Genomic DNA, 18,738 nt, shown 5'->3' with positions numbered 1-18,738 from the left:
TGATAAGGACACTTGGTTGTTGGGTGTTACAGAGCCTCTGAAATAAGGTAGAGTAAGCCTAGAGGATTGCATTGCTGGGGCTCAGTTTACAGTTAAGCTGTACAGAGGAGAACGGGGTGTCCCTCTATATGTTATTGTTAGGGACCATGAAGTCACAATGTAAAATGAAATGAAGTAAAAAGGGAAATTTTCCCACCATAAGAATACGTGTAAATACTTTGGGATACAGACTAAGTCCTGTAAGTTGTTTTCTTGTATTAATGTCTGTTCGCCATGAACCCGTACAGCATACCGTAAAACATTTTTAACGTTGAAAAAATAATTAATTCAAACATATATTTGGAAGGATTTTGACCTTAAAACCCAGAGGGTCCTGCTTCGAGTTTACTGAGGACTGGTTGCTTTGTTTTCTTATTAAAGAAAGAATCAAGGGTTGTCTTCTTTCCTGCATTTTGTTCTGCTTTTAATATTTCTCCGTAGCAAGCCATAGATTCTCTGACACTCCGAGCCACTGTTGCTGAGCAGTCAAAAAGGTTGAGGTCCCTTGAAAAATGACTTAAGTGCAGATCTCTTCGATGTATAATGAATTTTGTTTCCTTAATTGACAACTTATATGTGAAACGTATTATAATGAGGCGACTTATAATGGGGGCCCACTGTACGTAGATCCACCAGAGAAGTCCCACAAACCAAACCTCACCCGAAAACAAATAACCTGACTGTGTCTCATTAAACATCCACTTTCTACTCCTACATCTGTTGTTCCAAGATTCAGTCTCTTTTAGGCATGGAAATTATGGAACATTTGCACAGCTGCTTCCTGGTTTCATCTCATTCTCTCTCTTCTGGCCACTAAAAGGCTGATTACTGCTTCCAAGTCACATTGCACTCTCTCTTCCCATTGGCTCACCTGCCCACCAAGACTTCCTGGAGATTTTCAGACTGTCTTGGGTATTCGGGATGTCCGGTGGCCCTCCCATTCCTCACAGCCTCAGCCACTGAGAAAAAGCTCTGCCCCAGGCATCCTTGAAGGATGCTTTGAGTTGTTCATTTCTGAGAGCATAGATGTACGGGTTAAAGAGTGGGGTGACCACACAGTACAGCAGGGACATAACTTTGTCCAAGTCCTGCACACCCCGCTGACTTGGTTGGACATACCTGGTGATGGAGCTAGCGTACAATATCACAACCACCAGGAAGTGAGCAGAACAAGTGGAAAAGGCCTTTCTCCTTCCTGTGGAGGAGGGGATGCGCATGACAGAGGAAATGATAAAGACGTAGGAAGTGGTGTTGACCGTTAAAGTACCGAGTAAGATCACTGTTGCGGAAACAAAAACAATTAACTCGACATGCCCTGTGTCTGTACAGGAGAGGTGGAGCAATGCAGCTGTATCACAGTAAAAGTGGTTTATGATGTTGGAGCCACAGAAAGGCACCAACATGGTCATAAATACATGGGGGAACATTGTAGAAAAACTTACCAACCAGCAACCGAGCACTAACTGGAAACAGAGCCTGCCATTCATGATGGGGCCATAACGCAGCGGGTGGCAGATGGCCATGTAGCGGTCAAAGGACATGACAGATCCATGGCAAAACATACAGGCCCCCAGGAAGCAGACAAAACACAGCTGAAGGAAACACCCAGGGAGGGAAACAGATTTTCTCCCTGTTAGGAGGCTGTAGAGCAACCTGGGTGTGATGACGGAGGTGAAGCAAATTTCTACAACAGCAAAGCTCCTGAGGAAGAAATACATGGGGGAGTGGAGGCGATGGTCCACCAAGGACAAGGTGATGATGATGAGGTTTCCCATTACAGTCGACAGGAAAACGAGTAAAAGAATCACAAAGAGGAAGATGTCGATGTGGAGGCTGTTGGACAACCCCAAGATGATGAACTCTACCACCGTGGTCTGGTTCTTCATTCTCCACTCATCTCTGCAGAGATAAACAAATACAAAGATGTCAAAAATAGAGCAAAAACAACAAGAAGTCCTGTGTCACCTTATAGAGTAACAGTTTTATTGGAGTATAAAATGAACTGGGTCTTTGCTCACAAATGCTTATGCTAAAATAAATCTGCTGGTCTATAAGGTGCCACACGACTTCTTGTTGTTTTGGAGGAAGAAGGGATGTCTTGGCAGAGGGGGATTTTCCTGCCATTTGGCCCCATGTGGACAGGCCAAATGTCAGAAAGCCTCTTCCCATAGAACCGTTGGTAAGAGATAAACAAATGTGGTACACAATTTGCGTATATTTTACTGACCGTTCTCAGCCACCTAGACACAACCCATCCATCCTGGGTGTAGTACAATGTGATGTTTTCTTGGATACCTGGGATGATGGAGCGATGTGTATGCTTACAAAGTGTGCAGCTCAAAAAACCCCCCTGAGCGAGAATCACAGCACCTTTGAGGACCGCGTGAGAGCGCAAAAGAAGCTTCACCGATTGGAGAATTGGTCTGAAATCAACAAATTGGAATTCACTGAAGACAAGTGCGCAGTATTGCCCTGGTATCATAGGGGCATTCACCTTAGTCTGCATCTGCAAAAAAACAATGAGAAGTCCTGTGGCACCTTATAAACTAACAGATTTCTTGGGAGCATAAGCTTTCATGGGCAAATACCTGACAAACGGGTCTTTGCCCATGAAAGCTTATGCTCCAACATAATCTGGTTGATTAGTATTGTCCTAGGGATGAAAAATAGCCATCACACAGCTACAATTAAACATTAGAATACTTGTTTCTTAGAAGTGACTGTGTTCTTTCATATCCATCACAGATACCCAACTCACCTTGTATTAAACCCACCTTTCATTTGAATGGAAAAGTTTTATACCCATTGGAAGACCCAGCTTTGACCTTCAGGGTCTGACCCAAACTTCACTACAAAGCTCCCCACACATGGATTTTGGATGCAAGCTGCTCTCGCAGAGATACTTACAGAGCTGGAGAGTAAGGACACACATATTCGTCAGTGGTGGGTGGCTTTTGTCTGCAGAACAAACGCAACCTGGAGATGTTCCTTGTCTTCTGCCAGACAGGGTTCCAGACCACTCCAGACCCTTCCTCTGTTGTAGATTTGCTCTGTCAAGCCTGTTTCCCCAGGAGTTGGAGGATCTCATGCCTCTGAGGTGTCCATTTTCCAATAATCCAAATCATCTGTTAGTTCCCCTGTGCAATGAGGGGTTGGGGCTTTTTTGGTAAGGTTTCAGGCTCCAGGGTAGCACTTGAGCAAGACAACAAAAGACATCTAGAATTTCCTTCATGAAATATATCCCTTCATGGGGATTCCTCAAAGAACAGCAGTGGCGTTTTGTAACCCACACAGTTAGAGCGTTGTTGTTCATTGGCCCAAGTAGTGGCACTTAGAGAGAGACAGCGTGAGTCTCCTCTGGTGATGAAACAGATGGTTTATAGCAGACGCTGCAACAGCTCACACACTAAGCATCAGAGACCACCAGTTTTGTTCCACCTGTTGGAGTTGCAATGACATCTACTAAGGTCAAAGCTTCACTCCTAAAAAATCTTCAAAGCATTGTCTACCATCAATTCCATCATCAGACCCCACCCATGCCACACTACCAATAAGATGCATTAGAACGGTACCTATTGTGTGTCACATTGCTTTAGGATAAGTTTCTCACATTTAAATAGTACTCCCTGTTTGCAAACTATTCTCTGTATCATATCTCTGTATTGGTGTCTCATTTTGTACCATGCCTGAGAAGTGTCGGGTCTGTCACCTGCTTTCCCCAGCACAAGGGGACTGGGATCCCAGACATGGGTTTCTATCTCAAGCCACCAAACAAAACAGTAAGTCTCCCCACTGAGCTCTTGAAAGCTTCACCTCTTCAAACCCCCAAGTCCTGTCTTCATATTCAGGGCATCCTCACCCACAGACCACAAGAACAGAGACCTTCAAAACACACAGATCAAGAACTACAGTGATTGCACAATCCCTACAGCTAATGAGTGGAGATTCTTCAATTTTGGTCGGTCAATTTATGTCATTTTGCATCTCAGAGGACAGGGATAAACTTGAGTGATTACTGCCTACACAACATGACCCCTCCTTTTCCAGATCCAATTTATAATTGTTGTTTTTCTCCAGTGTTCTCCTCCATGGTTGCTGGCTGGGACCTCTGATACCAATTAGGCGAGGAACTATGTTCATGACATTCCAAGAGCTCCCTCCTGGCCTCGTCTTGTGAAAACTGGAGGGAAGACCAGGCCAGTGTTATGTTTCTCTCTTCCCCATGTGGGATTCGATGGGTTTGGACTCACCTGTTTTTGTGGCCAGACATGAAAAGATACAGAAAAATCGGGTGCCCGTAGGAAGGATTCTGCTGTGGTAAGATCAGGCATCAGCACATTGGTGTTGAATTCCAACCCCTTTCACCACCATGGGCAAGTCACATAAGCCTCGTCTACATTAGCCTGCTACTTCGAAAGAGCAGGCACCACTTTGAAGTAGCGCATCGCGTCCACACACGCCGTGAGCTACTTCAAAGTTGAAATCGACGTTAGGCAACTGTGAGAGGTTCGCACCAGGGATCAGGTGGCCTAGTGACCTGTTGGGTGGGTCTTCAGCCCCACCTGGGAGTCTATGGGTTAAGTTTGGGGAATGGCCCCGAGAATCTAGTTCCCCCCCTTTGGCAGGTGAGGGGTTACCTGGGGGGGTTCCCCACTCCCTTCAGTGCCTGGGGGAGGGTCCTGGGCTGCACCGGGTGGCAGCTCTGGCTTGGTGCCTGCTGCCTCAGAGCCAGAACCTTTGTTTACAGTCCAGTCCTTAGATACAATCCTATGTGCTCTGATCCTACTGACAGAGACCAGAAACTACAAGATATTTACCAAATATTCATAAACCTGAATTACCCACCAGGTGAAATAAAAAAAAAAAACCAAATTGACAGGGCCAGATGACTACCCAGAGACCAGCTACTCCAAGATTGGCCCAAAAAAGCGAAGAACAGAGCACCACTGGTCATTACCAACAGCCCCCAACTCTAACCACTGCTACACATTATTAAAGACCTACAACCTCTCCTTAATCAGGATACCACACTCCAGAAGGCCCTGGGTGACAGGCCTGTTCTCTCCTACAGACAACCTCCCAACCTTATGAGGATCCTCACCAACAACCACAGTCTATACCTCAGGAACACCAGTCCTGGAACCTTTCCTTGCAACAAAGCCCGCTGCCAGCTTTGTCCACATATCTATTCTGGAGATACCATTACTGGACCTAACCAGGTTAGTCACAGAATCACAGGCACATTTTCATGTTCCTCAACTAACATCATAAATGTACCAACAATGCCAAGATGCTTTGTACATTGGACAGACTTCAAACTCTCTCAGACAAAGAGTTAATAGGAACAAAGCAGACATCAAAACATTTCTGGTTCACAAACCATTTAGTCTACATTTTAATGGAGTGGGCCATTCTGTTAATGATTTAAGAGTTTGCGTCTTATTGAAGTAGAATTTTCACACTGCTTTGGAAAGAGAGGCTTCTGAACTCTCTTTCATATTCAAATTTGACACATTAACACGTGGTTTGAACCGGGATGCAAATTTTCTGGGACACTATAGGGGCTCTTTTGCATACTTGACTTAATCTAATTCTTGAGTCCCCTGCCCCCCACCCCTCTGCTCTCTGATTTGCTCACCTTGATTATATTTTTTTCTGATTTGTCAACCTTGATTACTGTTTTTGGTTCTCTATAGCTTAAATATTGAGTCTGTTCTGGTATGGCTCTGGTCTGAAGAAGTGGGTCTGTCCCATGAAAGCTCATCTAATAAATTATTTTGTTAGTCTTTAAAGCACTACTTTATCACTTTTTTGGTTTGCTAGTACTCAATTTCAGTGCAGGTTTGGGGTGCCAAGCAGGTTATCTATAACATGTTTAGAGTCTTCATCATTAGAGAATCATTTCTCTGCTTTTACATGGTGACACCCACACAGAAAAATCACTCTTCAGGGTCATGGTCTGATGATTCTGCACAGATCCCCAGCATGGAAATGATGGAGATGTCAAATCCAAGCCTCTAGACTGAGTCAACGGCCAACAACCTGTTGAGTGTGGAAAGCCGTTGACTTCCCAGAGCATGAAGGGGAGTTATGGCTACATGTTACATGGAAGGGAAATTCCAATGACACAACAAGCATGATAGTCTGTGTTCCTTTTGAAGTCACTCGAATTCTCCCCGCCCCCACATCTCTGTTGCATGTATTATTATCTATAACCACGGTTTTCAACTGGTGTGCTGAGACATTCTGGTGAGCTGTGAGAACCATCCAAATGCGACATGAAATTTCATCATTTCTCACCACCGTGGCTCTTTGAAGAGCCACCACGGAGGAAATTGACTATCCCACATGAGGGTCTCTGGGGAGGAGGGCTGGGTCATACTGGTTTCTGCAGCCTTAGCTCCTGGGTGGGAGGTGCCTTTCTACAGTCCAGAGAAGGCTCATCTCCTTGGTGGGGAGAGGGCACAGATCACGGTGTGGGACCCGGCCCTGGGGTGAGATGAGGGGTTGACCTCAGGGCCAGTTTTGGGCCAGGGCTGGCCCCAGTTCCAGCTCCAGGGCAGTGTGGTCTTTGGAGCTGGTTCTGGGCCGTGGTCCTGGGCCCAGCTCTGCAATGAGCTGGAGGGAAAGATGTGCCATGGGGCTGACTCTGACCCCAGCCTCTCAACTGGGGGGTGGGGGGCTGGGCGCAGCTCCTGTGGGGTTGGCCACATCTTTAGGGTGACAGGAGGATCCTCGTTTGGGGGTTACTGGCTCTGGGAGAGATGTAACTAGGCCGCAGTGCTGGGCCTGGCCCTGGGATGAGCTGGGGATTGTTCCCCAAACATGGGGACGGACTGCTGGGGTTGAAGTGAGGCCAAGCACAGGGTGATATGGGAGGGGGGTAGCCCCAGCCTCAGCTTTGTGGTGTGTGACTCCACCCCCATCCCCTGGATGGGGCTGGGCTTGCCCCCTATGGCACCCCCTCTTCTCCCACATGTCCACCTCGTCTGAGCTGGATTTGCCTCCCCCCATGTCACCCTCCCCATTGCTCAGGCTGGAGCCCAGCTCTGGCTCTGCTCCACGTTCCCCATAGCTGGAGCCGAGACCATCCCTGAGCTGGGTCTGGCCCTGGGACTGTGCCTAGCCTTGGCTTCCCCAGAACCTGTGCCCCTGTCCAGAGATGGGCTTAGCCCTGCCATGGCCTGAGCTCCTGGGTGGAGGGGGTGCCATGGGGGCCAGCACCAGCTCCAGCCCTGGCTGTGGGTGGGGGTCATGGTGGACATGCAGCCAGGGCTGAGGGGACTGAGCCATGGGTAGGGAGGTGGAGTGCCTGGATATTGAGTCACAGGACTGGAGATGGAACAGGGAGGGGGCAGAGGGGCTGGGGAATTGGTCTGTGGGTCCAGGAGGTGGAGCAGGGGGCCAGAAGGGCTGGGAATTGGGCAGCGAGGTGAGACGGGGAGCAGAGTTCCAGGGCCTGGGGATTGGGTGGCCACATCCAGGAGTCAGAGCAGATGCCAGGAGACTGAGGTAGTACAGGCCTCCAGCTGTGCAGGGCACACACAGGTCACAGAATCACAGGGCTGGAAGGGACCTCAGGAGGTCATCTAGTCCAGCCCCTGCTTCAAGCAGGATCAACCCCCACTAAGTCATCCCAGCTAGGACCTTGTCAAGCTAGGACTTAAAAACCTCAAGGGATGGAGATTCCACCACCTCTCTAGGCAACACATTCCAGTGCTTCACCACCCTCCTGGTGAAGTAGTTTTTCCTAGTATCTAACCTACACATTTCCCTCTTCAACTTCAGACCATTACTCCTTGTTCTGCCATCTGACACCACTAAGAACAGTTTCTCACCCTCCTTTTTAGAGCTCCCCTTCAGGAACTTGAAGGCTGCTATTAAATCACCTCGAAGTCTTCTCTTCTGTAAACTAAACAAGCCCAAATCCCTCAGCCTCTCCTCATAGGTCTTGTGCTCCAGACCCTTAATCATTTTTGTTGCCCTTCGCTGAACCTGCTCCTGCAAATCCACATCCTATTCATACTGGGGGGCCCAAAACTGGACACAATATTCCAGATGTGGCCTCACCAGTGCCGAATAAAGAGGAGTAACTACTTCTCTAGATCTGCTTGAAATGCTCCTCCTAGTGCACCCTAGTATGCTGTTAGCCTTCTTGGCTACAAGGGTACACTGTTTACTCAGATCTCACACCATCTAGGGACACCTCTTAATGGTTTCATGTCTTTTTGGAGCCGGATAGACAACAGGTACCATAAGGGAAAGTTGAAAAGAACTTTGAAGAGAGAGTTCAAGAGGGTGTGAAACCATTAAGAGGTGCCTGTGGATGGTGTGAGGCCAGTAGAAGCCCCCCAGTGTGCTGGGCCCAGGTCTTTGTGGAGTTGAGATGCTTGAGAATGCATCCCAAAGAGGGTGATAAACTACATTTAAGGCTAAATACAAAAGTGTCACTGCTTAGTTGTACTCAAGTATCCAGCAGTACATAGTGGCCACCCTGGGAAACCGGTGGGTATGTCTGGATGCTTCAGTACAATCAAGATATGATGCTGTTGTATGTCTACTCAAGTAGGCTTCCAGAAGCCCTCACTGACTTTTACTTAATGACATGTCCCCCTGAAGTCTTGGGCACTTTTCCCACCTCTGTAATGCGGGAAAGTCAGTTGCTCATGCACTCAGTGTACTGGCCTATTGTCCCTGCTGGAGGAATCACAATGTGCACCCATGTGCCCCTGCTGCCCCCTTCCCTTGTGAAGAGCCCCACAATCTTGTTCATTACCATTTAAAGCTCATCCACCCCATAGACCTGCCCCCACAAGCAGCGCCCCCTTAACCCATGATGGGTCTTGGGTCAGCACCAGCGCAAGGGGACAGCGGCCCCAGCTGAGCCGCCCTGCGCAGATCTGCGCTGGGCCCTGGGTGAAGCAGTGATTCTGATGGAAGCAGGTCCACAGCTGAGCCGACCACCCTGCTCCATGCAGCACAGGGGGCTTGTGGTGCCCTGCTGAGGTGCAGGGGTCAGCCTGGACCCAGAGAGCGCGTGGACCCCAAGGGAGACCCCACCCAGCTCAGGGCAGCATGTTGCCCTGTGGGGCTGGGCTGGAGCCCTGGGGTTAGCACTGACCCACTGAGGAGAATGTCCCTGAATGAGCCGCCCCTGTTCCCACACTTCAGCAACCCCACTGCTCAGCTGGGCACTGGGATCCATCCACCTGAGACCACCCACAGAGCCTCTCAGGCCAGTCCCTGTAACTCAGCACCCTAGTGCCACGCAGGGGCATTGCCACAGCACTGACTGAGGGGGAAGGTGCCCCACATGGAGCGCCCCACCCCACTGCCCGTAGCACAGCCCCCCCGGAGTGATGGGGTCAGCACTGGCTGAGAAATGAGAGCTCTCCCAGCTCAGGCCATCACCGCCCTCCCTGCAGCACATGGCCCCCTGGGTCCCCTCTGCTCCCACAGAGTTTCTTCAAATGCCCCTGGGAACTCATCCTGATCCTGGTCCTGTACAAACTGACTGGAGCCAAAAGGAACCATCCCACCAATTGCTCTGGGCTTTGGGTCTGGTCCTCCAGGAGGGAAATGGGCGCTGTGGTCAGGGCAGTGGGGTCTGGGAGTGAGGCCTCCGAAGGTCTGTTCCCACCTCTGGCAGAGGAGTGGGGTGTAATGATTATAGCAGGTGGCAGTGGGAGTCAGAGCTCCTGGGTTCTCATCAGGGCTCTGAGACAAGAGTGGGGCTCAATGAGCTGAGCATCCGGGAACTGGAGTCATGAGCCCTGGGGTTGGCCCTGCCCCTGGCTTTGTTGTGTTTCCTTGCACAAATCATTCCTCCTTCTAGACAAAGAAAGTCATGCCACTGACCACTGACAGTGAATCCCAGAATGATTTTAAAATAGAAAATACAGTTGATGAGGATGGAGATGATGTTACAACTTCTAATGCAAATGGTTATTTTAATTACTATTGTTTGTTGCAGTCTGAAACAGCATTGTTCTTCCTTCGGGGAATATGAGAAGAAATTTCCTTTAGGGACTTAGTCCCAGATGCCAGCGAATGAAATAAAAACATGTCTGTTTCCTTCCTCGGGTACAGAGTCTGCAGCTAGGAGATGGAACTGCACTTCCTGAACATGGTAGGGAAGAAATGAAAAACTTCAGCCCCTAGCTGTTCTCCCACTGAAGTCCATTGTTGAAGTTCCCCTCTTTGCAACAGGAGCAAAATCATGTCACTGGTTTCTTCATTTGAATGTTCCATACAGATGTGGAGAACCTTGACTATCTATCTATGTATCTATGCATCTATCTATCTATCTATCTATCTATCTATCTATCTATCCCAATCCACCCAGCAGAAGTCATTCTATTAGTATTTCAGTTGTTGTGTTGGTCTCTGAATCTGTCATTCAGAATTTAATTTAACAATCTTGGGTGAGGCCAACCACTAGATTTCAGGGCTGGGGTGGTCTTTGGCACTAGGTGAAGGTCTGGCCACCTCATTCCACAGCACCCAGTGGAGTGACAGATGAGCACCACACCTCCTCCTCTCCACTCCTGAGAATTTTTGTTGTGTTGTTGGTGTTTTTCTTCTCCCGTCTCTTGTCTTCACTACCCTGTCTTCCTCAGCCTTCCTCCTCCTCCTCTTCCTCCTCCTCCTCATCCACTGAATCAGAGTGGAAATGTCATTTTGTATGCTGTGTTCTGTCTATGTATCTGAGCATAGTTGGACGGGTGGGCTCTGTCTGGTCTTTTCTCATGAGAACATCTACTCTCAGATATGACCATGACATGTGCTCTGCAGCTGAAGCTAAGATGGTCTGTCTTAGATGAATTTATCTGCACCTCTTGTTATGTAATGCATGCCTCCTTAATTGATTTTAGGGTCTCCTATTTCTAAAGGGATTGTCTGGATGACTTAAAGAACGCTGAAGTTATCACTGGGCTTTCAATGACAAGAATCTCCCCGGACCCTATTCTCAGTGGTGAGTAAATCATTGAATCATAGAATCATAGGACTGGAAGGGATCTCAGGAGGTGATCAAGTCCAGTCCCTGCCCAAAGCAGGATCAACCCCAACTAAATCATCCCAGTCAGGACTTCGTCAAGCTGGGACTTAAAAACTTCTAGGGCTGGAGATTCCACCACCTCTCTAGGAAAGGAATTCCACAGCTTTACCACTCTCCTGGTGAAACAGTTTTTGCTAATATGCAACCTAGACCTCCCCCAACAGAACTGTTCCCCATTGTAACCTGAGACCACTGCTCCTCATTCTGTCATCCATCACAGCTGAAAACAGCCTCTCTCCATCCTCTTTAGAGCCCCACTTAAGGAAGTTGAAGGCTGAAATTAAATCACTCCTCTCTCTTCTCTTCTGCACATGAAATAAGCCAAAATAATGAAATAATTGCACTTACTTACAGCCTGTCCAAATGCCAGCCAAGAAAAAAAGACAAATCAAAATCCACTCTGGAAAAAAGGTAATCTATACTGATGTTTTCCATGAGTAAACATGGACATATGTTTTCCATGAGTAAACATTAATGTTGCCGGCCATCTTCTGTTGCACTTTTCAGTTCATCTGACTCTATTGAACAGAAATTTGGGTGTTGGCTGTTTGAACTTTTTCATTTTTAACTCAACTCTGTCACTTCATGGTCCTTCCCATGATTCTGAATTTCCTTCTCAACAAACAAGCCAGAATTTAAACATCTGTGGAAATGTCTCCTACACCATAGGATCTTTCTTCTTGCAAATTTCCTTCTGTTAAGGTCATAGGACAAAGACACACAATTAGTATAAATTATAGACTCATAGAATCATAGAACACTAGAACTGGAAGGGAAGTCATCGAGTCCAGTCTCCTGCCCTCACAGCAGGGCCAAGCACTGATTAGACCATCCTTGATAGGTATCTATTCAACCTGCTCTTGAATATCTCCAGTGATAGAGATTCCACAACCTCCCAAGGCATTTTATTGCAGTGTTTAACCACCCTGACAGTCAGGAAGTTTTTACTAATATCCAACCTAAACTTCCCTTGCTGCATAGTAACAAAGAGGAAGCCGTGCTAGTCTATACACTATCAAAACCAAAAGCAGTCAAGTAGCACTTTAAAGACAAGCAAAATGGTTTATTAGGTGAGCTTTTGTGGGACAGACCCACTTCTTCAGACCATAGCCAGACCACAACTGACTCAATATTTAAGGCACAGAGAACCAAAAACAGTAAGCAAGGAGGACAAATCAGAAAAAGATAATCAAGGTGAGCAAATCAGAGAGTGGAGCGGTGGCGGGGAAGGTCAAGAATTAGATTGAGCCAAGTATGCAGACAAGCCCCTATAGTGACTCAGAAAGTTCCCATCACGATTTAAACCATGTGTTAATATGCCAAATTTGAATATAAAAGCCAGCTCAGATGTTTCTCTTTCCAAAAGGGAGCAATAATTCCTTTTCTGTAACACACGTACCTTTAGGTCATTGACAGAATGGCCCATTCCATTAAAATGTTGACTAACCGGTTTGTGGATCTGGAGTGTTTTGATGTGTGTTTTGTGCCCATTGACCCTTTGTCTAAGGGAGTTAGAAGTCTGTCCAATATACAAAGCACCTGGGCATTGTTGGCACATGATGGCATATATGATGTTAGTAGAGGACCACGAGAAAGTGCCCGTGATTCTATGAGTAACCTGGTTAGGTCCAGTGATGGTATTTCCAGAGAAGATCTGTGGACAAAGTTGGCAGCGGGCTTTGTTGCAGGGAAAGGTCCCAGGACTGGTATTCCTGGGGTATAGATTGTGGCTGTTAGTGAGGATCCTCATGAGGTTGGGAGGTTGTCTGTAGGAGAGAAGAGGGATGTCACCCAGGGCCTTCTGGAGTGTAGCATCCTGATTAGGGATAGGTTGTAGATCTTTAAGAATTGATTGCAGTGGTCTGAGTTGGGGGCTGTAGGTGATGACCAGTGGTGTTCTGTTCTTGGCTTTTTTGGACTGATCTTGGAGTAGCTGGTCTCTGGGTATTTGTCTGGCCCCTTCGATTTGTTTTTTTACTTCTCCTGGTGGGTAATTCAGGTTTATGAATATTTGGTAAAGTTCTTGTAGTTTTTGGTCTCTGTCAGTTGGATCAGAGCAAATGCAATTGTACCTAACAGCTTGACTGTAAACAATGGATCTAGTCACATGTGCAGGATGGAAACTAGAAGGGTATAGATAAGTGTAGTGATCAGTAGGTTTTCGGTACAGTGTGGTACTGATCAGGACCCTGGAAACCCTGGATGCCCTATCATTTCAGGTATTGGCACCCTTACCACCGGACTATCCAGTTATGTGGACTCCCTCCTCAAACCCTATGCCATCAATGCTCCCAGCTATATCCGAGATACCACTGACTTCCTGAGGAAATTAAACATCGGAAGAGTTCCTTATAACGCCATCCTTGCCACGATGGATGTAGAGGCTCTGTACACTAATATTCCACATAAAGACAGATTACAAGAAATCAGGAATACCATCCCTGATGCCACCACAGCCAGTCTGGTGTCTGACCTCTGTAATTTTGTTCTCACACACAATCATTGCCGTTTTGGGGACAATTTATACCTCCAGATTAGTGGAACTGCTATGGGCACCCGCATGGCCCACAATATGCTAATATATTTATGGCTGACCTGGAACAACGATTCCTCAGCTCTCGTCCCCTATGACCACTCCTCTACTTCAGATACATTGATGACATCTTTATGATTTGGACCCATGGTACAGAGGCTCTAAAGGAATTCCACAGAGACTTTATCAATCTACACCCCACCAACAACTTATGCCTCGATTACAACATGTAAGAGATACATTTCCTGGACACTACAGTACTAATCAAGGGTGGCCTGATCAGTACCTCTTGCCCTCACTGCAGGTCCCTCCTCTACTACCTTCCTCATCCCCTCAGCCCTTCCACACCCCAAAACTCACTCACCCCTGGCCTTCAGACCCATGACTCCACCCCACACTCACATATCTTACACAGTCCATAAGGAGCCCTCCAGGGGCTCGGGGTGGCCATACAAAAGTACCTCGAACACACTGCCATTAGCTTCACCCTGGGCTTCACCAAGATTATCCACAACAATAGGCTAACCCTATAATACCATTCCTTCTCAACACGTCTTTCAGAACAATGTTACAACCAACACATAGAGGATTAAATATATTTTCCCACTGGATATGACACAACTTACACAGTGAAAATTTCACTGACATTTTTTTTACAAAACGCCTAAAATAAAAGATCACTGTTGGATCCAGCACCAACAAATTCACAAAAAATGGAACTATAACAGTTGTTGGAAACACAACAAAGATACAATATCGACTGGATACACAGAGGGAGAGACAAGCATCTCTTCCATCCAATGAAAAAGGGAGAGCACAGAGAAAGTTGCCTTCATACAGACAGAAGAAAATCAACATCTTGACCAAACAAAAGTGAGGAGCCCAGAGGAACTCAATTTCAGGGAGAGAGAAAAAGACAATCAACCCCTGGAGCATCCAAACAAAAACTCCATGACTCTGCTTAATAAGCCAAGCAAGGCCAGGTCAGTCAGCTGGTAGTCATATATGAAATTGCATAAATGGGTTTAATCAGAAGGGTCCCAACAGAAAGGAAACCACGACAAATGTTTTAATTCACAGTCACAGCTGATATGCCTCAGACCCAGTCTTTTTGTCACCCCTACAGATGATCTCTTCCGAGAACGACCCTGCAGGGAACCAAACCATCTCCGATGCACTGATCCTGGTGGGATTTTCATACCTCAGCAAACTGCAAATCCTGCTCTTTCTGGTCCTTCTGGTCATCTACCTGGTCACCCTGATGGGGAACCTCCTGGTTATCCTGCTGATAAAGTTGAATCCTTCACTCCACACCCCCATGTATTTCTTCCTGATGAACCTGTCTTTCCTAGAAATCTGCTTCACCAGCAGTGTGATCCCTCACCTGCTGGTTCACCTCCTGGGAGAGGAAAATTCCATCTCCATTGCAGGCTGTGCAGCCCAGATGTACATCTTCACCATCATGGGCCTCACAGAATGCTGCCTACTAGCGGCCATGGCCTATGACCGCTATGTGGCCATATGTCACCCCCTGCACTACACAACCATCATGAGCGGCCGAGTGTGTGCTCTGCTTGCGGGGGCTTCATGGGCCATTGGCATCTCTGTGGAAGTTACTGAGGTCACTTGGATCTTCAGCCTGCCTTTCTGTGGCTCAAACCGTATCCAGCACTTCTTCTGTGACGTCTCACCAGTGATGCAGAAGGCCTGTGCCGATACCTCCAAAAATGAGTTGATGCTCTTGACTGTGTCAGTTGTCTTCATCCTGGGTCCATTCTTGTTGATACTCCTGTCCTACATCCTCATTATCTCCACCATCCTCAAGCTGGCATCCATAGATGGAAGGCATAAAGCCTTCTCCACCTGCTCCTCCCACCTCATGGTGGTGACTTTGTTCTATGGAACGGCCCTCATCACCTACCTCGGGCCCAAGTCGAGCTCCAGCCCAGAAAGTGACCAAATGATTTCCCTATTGAACACAATCATCTCACCAGCATTGAATCCCATAATTTATACTCTGAGGAACAAAGAGGTGAAGGGAGCCTTCAGAAAAACTCTACAGAAGTGCAGTTTTCCTCACCATTGGAGAAATTAGAGAATGAAAAGTCGAGTTAGTCAAAAATGGGTGATGGTGTTGGGCAGGTGAAGGGAAATTCTTAAATATTTTGTTGAATTTCTCACAACTCTTGATTTATTTGTTCATTTGAAAGACTTTGTCCTGTCGTGAAAATGGAAAGAGAGACTCTTGTTGCCAAATTAGCCCTAAGTTTTAAATTTCTATACAGTAATCCCTCGATTTATGCAGTGCTTGCGTTCTGGCCTACTTCCACATCAATTGAATTTCATGTAAATTGGTGGGGGTTGGGGAGCAGGTAGCTGGGGGAAGTAGAGGAGGCAACCACTCAGCCCCCAGCTTTTCCCAGCTGCGGGGCACACAGCTGCTTGCCCAGAGGTTTCTGAGAAACCATGTTGCAAGAATCTGTGTGCCCTCTGGTCTTCCAAGCTGGGAGAACCAGCCCTGCAAGCTTCCCACTCCTGTCAGAGGTGGCACTCACATAAATCCAAGGGGGATAGCTCAGTGGTTTTAGCATTGGCTTGCTAAACCCAGAGCTGTGAGCTCAGCCCTGGAAGGGTGTGTTTATGGATCTGGGACAAATAGATTAAAAAACATCCCTCAGGAAAGGTGGTAAGTGCTGCTGTGAGTGTAGGGGACTGGACTTGGTGACTTCGCAAGGTCTGTTCCAGCTCTATGAGATTGGATTGGTATGTCTCTAAGACACGTGCAGCTTGATTACATGTATCTCGAGTGTTTCCTGTGTTCTTTTTTTCAATCTGAAAGTCAACTCCTACATAAACTGCCTGCCAGAGTTGGATGCTGTACTCTCTCCACACACCCAAAATCCCTCCCAGATCCTCCACCTCCTCCTACCTCCCAATCCTCTGCCCCTGTGCAGCCCAGAGCTCCCTCCCACACCAAACGCCCTCCCACAGCCTGCAGCCTACACCTCCTCCCACACCCAAACTCCCCGCCCCATTATGGTTATGGAGGGCAGGGAGAATGGAGTAAGCTAGAGGTGGGGCCTCAGAGAAGTGGTGGGCCTGGGGTATAGTCTTGTGGAAGAGGTGGGAGGGGGCAAGACAAGGGTCGATGGGTTTTTGGGATGTGACCACTGGCAACTCCAAGGAGGCCCTGGTGGTGCCAGGAAACTGCACCCAGCAATGCAGCTGGCCACTAGATAGGCACCAGCCAGTACTGGTGCAGCCCCTCTCCAAAGTCACGTCCATGGGGCATGCACACCTGGGGCCCCCGACTGTTCTACCCAGCAGCCTGGAATTGCCCTCCAGCCCTGGGCTTCTTCTCTGAGGTGGCCTTGGCTTGTGGGAGCTCCTGCAATGTTCCATCCCTCTGGGCTTCTTTCTCCTCTGTATCTCTCTCGCTGTGGTGGGGTTGTAGGGGGCACACCCCAAAGGCCACAGCGGTCCCATCGTCAGCACGTTCACAACAGATATCAAAGCTTCAGGAGCTGAACACACTTGCCTGGCTCCCCACAGGTTGTACACTCTGCAGCCTTGCTTCAGCCTGGCCCTGAGGGAGCACAGCACCTGCCTGCCCCGGGGACTGTGGCTCCTGGGAGGGGTGGGGACATGAGGAGGGATCACTCGTATGCAAGACGGTAGCTGCATAGAGCAGGAGCACTGAACAGTGGCACCATGGTCCATGGGTGGCGGTGATTGTGATATTTCGCTGGTGAGGGCATGAACACATCTGTGCCACCAGGGCCCAGAGGCTGCCAGTAAAAGAAATCTGATGAGGTTCAATAAGGACAAGTGCAGAGTCCTGAAACCGGTACAGAAGAATCCCAAGCATTGCTACAGATGGGATGCCAACTGGCTAAGTAGCAGTGCGGCAGAAAAGGACCTGGGGATTACAGTGGATGTGAGGCTGGATATGAGTCAACAGTGTGCCCTTGTAGCCAAGAAGGCTAAGGGCATATTGGGGTGCAGTAGGAGAAGCACTGTTAGCAGCCCTAGAGAAGTTATTATTCCCCTTTATTGAGCATTAGTTTGGCCCCATCCAGAGTACTGAGCCCACTTCTGGGCCAGCAATATAGGAAGGATGTGGATGCATTGGATTGTGTCCAGCAGAAGGCAACCAAAATGAGGAGGGGAGTGGAGCACGTGACCTATGAGGACAGGCTGAAGAACTTGGGGTTATTTAGTTTGCAGAAGAGAAGAGTGAGAGGTGATTTGATAGCAGCCTTCAAATTCCTGAAAGGGGGAGGCTCTAAAGAGGATTCAGAGAGGCTATGAAGGATGACAGAACAAGGAGCAATGGTCTCCACTTATAGGCTGTGTCTACACTTGCATTCCTCTTTTGAAAGAGGTATGCAAATGAGGTGAATTGAAAATACAAATAAGGTACAAATTTGCATATCTGACACCTCACTTGCATTTTCTTTTTTCGAAATAGCTTCTTTCGAATGAAGAAAACCAGTGTAGACAAAACTAAACCCCCATCTTCAAAAAATCCTTCCTTCCTTTTTTATGGGAAGAAGGATTCTTTTAAAGATGGGGTTTACTTTCGAAAGAGCAGTGTCTACACTGGTTTTCTTCTTTCGAAAGACGCCATTTCTGAATAGGAACATGCAAATGAGATGTCAGATATGCAAATTTGTACCTCATTTGCATTTGCATTTTACCTCATTTGCACACCTCTTTCAACAGAGGAATGCATGTGTAGACACAGCCATAGTGGTGGAGGTGTAGTTGTATATTAGGAAAAATCTCTTTCCCCAGGAGGCTGGTGAAGCACTGGAATGTGTTACCTAGAGAGATGGAGGAGGCTCCATCCCTAGAGGATTTGAAGTCCCAGCTTGACAAAGTGCTCTGAGATGATTAAGTTGGGATTGATCCTGCATCAGGTGGGAAGCTGGACTAGATGACCTCCTGAGGTCCTTGTAAGTCATGTGCTTGAGATTCTTATTATGATGCACCTTTTTATAGTTTATGGGGAGGCTCCTGGGTGCAGATGGGGGACAGACGACAATGCTGAGCCAGCCCCAGGGTGACCTGGGGGGAGGAGCTGGGGGGGAGGGTGCTGTGGGGA

General features: G+C 47.8%; 2 protein-coding genes across 2 annotated transcripts; one reads left to right on the top strand and one right to left on the bottom strand.

Moving 5' to 3' along the window:
• Positions 1-983: 983 nt before the first annotated feature.
• On the bottom strand, positions 984-1,925 carry LOC142004673 (olfactory receptor 6C4-like). Its single transcript, XM_074982313.1, has one exon. It carries the CDS (start codon positions 1,923-1,925, stop codon positions 984-986), a length of 942 nt encoding a protein of 313 aa, XP_074838414.1.
• Positions 1,926-14,757: 12,832 nt separating this feature from the next.
• On the top strand, positions 14,758-15,726 carry LOC142004749 (olfactory receptor 10A4-like). The gene has a single exon (XM_074982425.1). It carries the CDS (start codon positions 14,758-14,760, stop codon positions 15,724-15,726), a length of 969 nt encoding a protein of 322 aa, XP_074838526.1.
• Positions 15,727-18,738: the final 3,012 nt, after the last annotated feature.

The sequence above is a fragment of the Carettochelys insculpta genome, chromosome 32 (genome assembly GCF_033958435.1).
Source record: "Carettochelys insculpta isolate YL-2023 chromosome 32, ASM3395843v1, whole genome shotgun sequence".
Lineage (NCBI taxonomy): Eukaryota > Metazoa > Chordata > Testudines > Carettochelyidae > Carettochelys > Carettochelys insculpta.
This window is presented reverse-complemented; position numbering and strand designations above follow the sequence as displayed.

What these genes read in the sequence shown, in the direction of transcription:
- LOC142004673 (XM_074982313.1), bottom strand. Translation starts at nt 1,925, where the DNA reads ATGAAGAACCAGACCACGGTGGTAGAGTTCATCATCTTGGGGTTGTCC.
- LOC142004749 (XM_074982425.1), top strand. Translation starts at nt 14,758, where the DNA reads ATGATCTCTTCCGAGAACGACCCTGCAGGGAACCAAACCATCTCCGAT.